The following is a 4,189-nucleotide window of genomic DNA, read 5'->3' on the forward strand; positions in this document are numbered from 1 at the left end:
CGTTTTTAAAAAGCATTGCTGTAAACACAGTTGTTGCTTTCAACTCAGGTTCTCAAACCTTTCCATGAAGTACCCCCAGCACTGCCCTGTATCTGACACACACACTTCAGGGCTTACAGTAATGATCCGGAAGAGTTGAATCAGGTGAGATAGATGAGGGAAACGTTCAAAATATGCAGGGCTGGGGGCAGGCTACTCCAGGACAGGTCTGAGAACCACTGCCACAAGTGAAGCTTTGCTTTTCATAAGAAAGGTTCTCCATTAGCCACTCCAGAATGATAACAGACAAAAAAAGGCTCTGCACTTTTCTTTTTATTTTTGAGTGTTTTCTCTCTTTGTGTGTGCAAACACAATTTTTTTCAGACCTCAGTGGTTAAACACGTTGAGAGCACAACCAGAAAACAGCCAATATATCGAAACGTGTCATACATCATGATAAGGGTTTTCAGACATGGCAATAACGCACAGTGACAGGTAGTTTGTAGATGTCATTCATGACCTTTCTTTTCAACCATTTTAGCACTGGACCGGACATTCGCTCCATCTCTCTACAACTTGATATCTAAGGTCATCCCCACATCCCGAGAGGAAAACAAAAAACAGCATTGTGAGAGGCCTGACCTCACCTTGACCCTAATAAATGCTGGGTTAAATATGGACGAACCCAGCGATTGGGTTGTTTTTAACCAACAGCTGGGTTAAATGTTCAACCCAACCTTCTGGGCAGTAACCCAACCGCTGGGTCAAAAACAACCCGAGTGCTGGGTTGGTCCATATTTTACCCAGTGCTGGGTTGTATTTAACCCAGCATTTTTGAGAGTGAAACTCTGCTGTCTTGCTGAATATTCAGCTTTCTTTTGTTGTGAATTTCTACAAATTCTCCAGCTAAACCAGCAGCCTGTTTTTACACACAGTTTATTAGTCACAGACTGTAAACATCCCTTGTGTTGTGGTACTAAAGACCCATCCATTATATCCATGGTGACAGATATAAACTACATTAGAAGCCGGAGAAATCTGTTGTGACACTGGCCTGTCAGGTTCCAGTCAGACGGGCTCAACATCTTTTTGCCTAATGGTCCATAGCGAGATTTTAAGCGAACCGTTACAGGCAGGGATAAAAAAAGACAATTAGTTCACCAAACAATATCAACACTTTCACAATTAATTATACAGTATAATATATACAAGCCCTGCAAGAACACATCAACATGCATTTTTGAGCGTAGTTTGACAGTTCTGCAGCACATTAAGAAGAAGTTTGAACGGCAAGTTTGTAGTCCGTTTTGAATTGTTTTTCACATTTTGAACAACATCCAGCGTGGTTTGAGAATGCTGCATTGTCTTCGAATACGTCCCTCCGGATGATAAAATACCAGTTATGAAACGACATCACTCACTGTATATCAAGAACGATACAACAATACACTTCAGAAACGGATGAATATGCATTGTGCTGTAATTGCATAACCATGCATTGTTGCATTTGAACAAAGCATGCAAGAGTCTTTTTTTCGCCTCTTCGGACTTGTTGTATAATGACACATAACATGTTGGCTTACTGTACACAGGGACTTCCCATAAACGCCAGGTGGTGTATTACATTGGATAAAGGAACGAGGGAAGAAAAAAAAAAGCAGCAACCCAATTCACACCCCTCTCCTGTTATCTCTCCGGCAGAGGATCTTCTTGAAGGATCTCCGGAAGTCATTATTGAAGATGGTGTATATGATGGGATTGAGGGAGCTGTTGCAGTAGCCGAACCAGAAGAAAAACTTGAAAAGTGGTTCTGGCACGCATTCTTCGCAAAACGCCGTCAATGTGTAGGTGAAGAAAAACGGGAACCAGCAGATGACGAACACGCCTATGACCACCGCCAAGACGAACGTGAAGCGCTTTTCCCGGTTTTGGCGGCCCTTCCACCTGCTGGTCTTGGTGGTATGAAGGACCTCGTGCTTGTCGCCGTCCCCCGGTTTGATTTGGCTCCGCTTAGTCTTTCCTTTGGAGCTCTTCTTCTTGAGGGAGCAGGGGTTAGAGACCTTGTGGTCCGAGGAGGACGATTCCTCCATGTCCTCGTCTGGTTTAGGGTTGGGATCCCCATTGAGCTTCTCATGGGGATCCCTCTCCAGATCGTCCTCCTTCTTGCCCGCTTCCTTTATCATCCGGTCCCCAGGTGGCGCTCTGGTCCTCTTCTTGGCGATCTGGTAAATTCGGATGTACACGAGGATCATGATGATGCAAGGCACGAAAAACGAACCAATGGAAGAGGAAATGATGTACCATTTTTCTTCATTGATTTTGCAGGTGGCCCCCTCTTCCTTCTTCATGGTTATCAGAGGCGGGAAGGAGATCACGGCAGCGATGATCCAAACTATAACAATAATGCACTTGATTCGTTGTGGTGTGCGCTTCAGGTTGTACTCGATGGCTTGCGTGATTGACCAGTATCTGTCCAGACTGATGGCGCACAGGTGAGTGATCGAGGCCGTGCAGAAGAGAACGTCCAAGGCCAGGTAGATTTCGCACCAAACCCGCCCAAAGGCCCAGCAGCCCATCAACTCATTCGCCAACGAGAACGGCATCACCAGTGTAGCCACCAATATATCAGCGGAGGCCATAGACACCAGGAACAGGTTCTGAGGAGCCCGGAGAGCTCGGCTCGTGAACACTGCGATGATCACCAGGACATTGCCAAAGACAATGACGAGGATGAAGAACCCCACCAGGATGCTCATAGGAAGGGCCACCAGCAGGGTGTATGGCGTATCTGTCACATTGGTTGAATTGTTGAGACACCCCATTGTTGAGAATCACAATCTCTTCCTCTCACAAACTGAAATTATGTTTTTGGTTGATGGCAGTTCATTTTTTCCATATAACTAAAGACAAAAGTGACATTTTTTGTCATTTTTGCATCTAAAAAAAAAATGAGGAAAATTATTATTTAAAGAAATAAGTCAAAATGTATTTAAAAATAAATAAATCATTTTTAGATAAAAAAAAAAAGTCATAATAGCAAAAAAAAAAATAAAAAAAATAAAATGGACCACAAAACGTAATTTTGGATTAGTAATATTTGCTAAGAACTTAATTTGGACATCTTCAAAGGCGATTTTCTCTCTCTCTCTCTCTCTCTCTATATATATATATATTCATTTTTGCACCCTTAGATTCCAGATGTTCAAATAGTTAATATTGGCCAAATATTATTCTAACAAACTTCAATAAAAAAAAATATGACTGGTTTTGTGGTCCAGGATAACATGCAGTCAATTTCTTTAACATACTTTGTTAAAAAATACCACTATGCTATACTAACAGCAAAAAGTGAGACAGAAATGGAGCTTACCTTAGTGGAAAAACCCTAACACGACCCACAGACTTATTAAACCATCCGAGAAATGTTCCTCAGTGTAAAAAAGTGGCTCGGTGTAAGAAAAACTGCGCCAGAAATTATTCGCATCTCTTCGGCGGCGCGTGTGAAGACCGCGCTTCGTCGCCGTCGCTCCACTCAGCTGTGCGCGCGCTGAGCTAATAGAGGCTCTAATCATATTACGCTTGTGCGCGCTGCGCGTGCGTGTGAGAGTTTCTCGAAACGCCAGCCCACGGATCATAGACTGTGTAAAAACAGCCCCGGATTGACGTTGCTCAGCAGCCGCCAAGAAATGTCCGGAAACCACTTAAAACACTTTTTATACGTGCCTGACTGGTTTAAACCAATTAAACTACTTGTTTTAGTGTTTACCCGAACAGGAGAGAATAAAGTAAGTGATTATTTATCACTGACATTTATCAGCATAGAAACACTAGCCTAAATATACATTATTTTAATACAGCAGTTGTTCATTCTAACTTTATAAATGACGGGCATTTTATGTATTTTAGGCGTAAGTATTTTTTTTTTCCAGACTAATGGTAAAACATCCCAAATACACCTTTAAGTGATTGTTTTATAGCACTTCATCTCTGTAAGTAGATTTCTATTACAAAACAAATACGGTTTTCTCAAATACTTTTTTTACGATCTGAAGGTTTTTACAGATGAGTTTGGTCATATATAATTTGCCTGGTCTTAAAAGCCTACAACATTTTATTTAAAAAAAAATAATTAAATATATATAATACATATAATAATAAAATAAAGCTGTTTTCTGGCGTTATTTTCAAGATACAAGAGATCTCCAAAATC

General features: G+C 41.5%; 1 protein-coding gene across 1 annotated transcript; it reads right to left on the reverse strand.

The window, feature by feature from the left end:
* Window positions 1-292: 292 nt before the first annotated feature.
* Window positions 293-3,898, reverse strand: LOC127988252 (alpha-2A adrenergic receptor). The gene is made up of 2 exons (XM_052590897.1): window positions 3,350-3,898; window positions 293-2,916 (listed from the first exon to the last, which is right to left on the reverse strand). Exon 2 carries the CDS (start codon window positions 2,799-2,801, stop codon window positions 1,650-1,652), a length of 1,152 nt encoding a protein of 383 aa, XP_052446857.1. The 5' UTR covers window positions 2,802-2,916; window positions 3,350-3,898; the 3' UTR covers window positions 293-1,649.
* Window positions 3,899-4,189: the final 291 nt, after the last annotated feature.

This window comes from Carassius gibelio, chromosome B22 (assembly GCF_023724105.1).
Source record: "Carassius gibelio isolate Cgi1373 ecotype wild population from Czech Republic chromosome B22, carGib1.2-hapl.c, whole genome shotgun sequence".
In the NCBI taxonomy this organism is placed as follows: domain Eukaryota; kingdom Metazoa; phylum Chordata; class Actinopteri; order Cypriniformes; family Cyprinidae; genus Carassius; species Carassius gibelio.

What these genes read in the sequence shown, in the direction of transcription:
- LOC127988252 (XM_052590897.1), bottom strand. Translation starts at nt 2,801, where the DNA reads ATGGGGTGTCTCAACAATTCAACCAATGTGACAGATACGCCATACACC.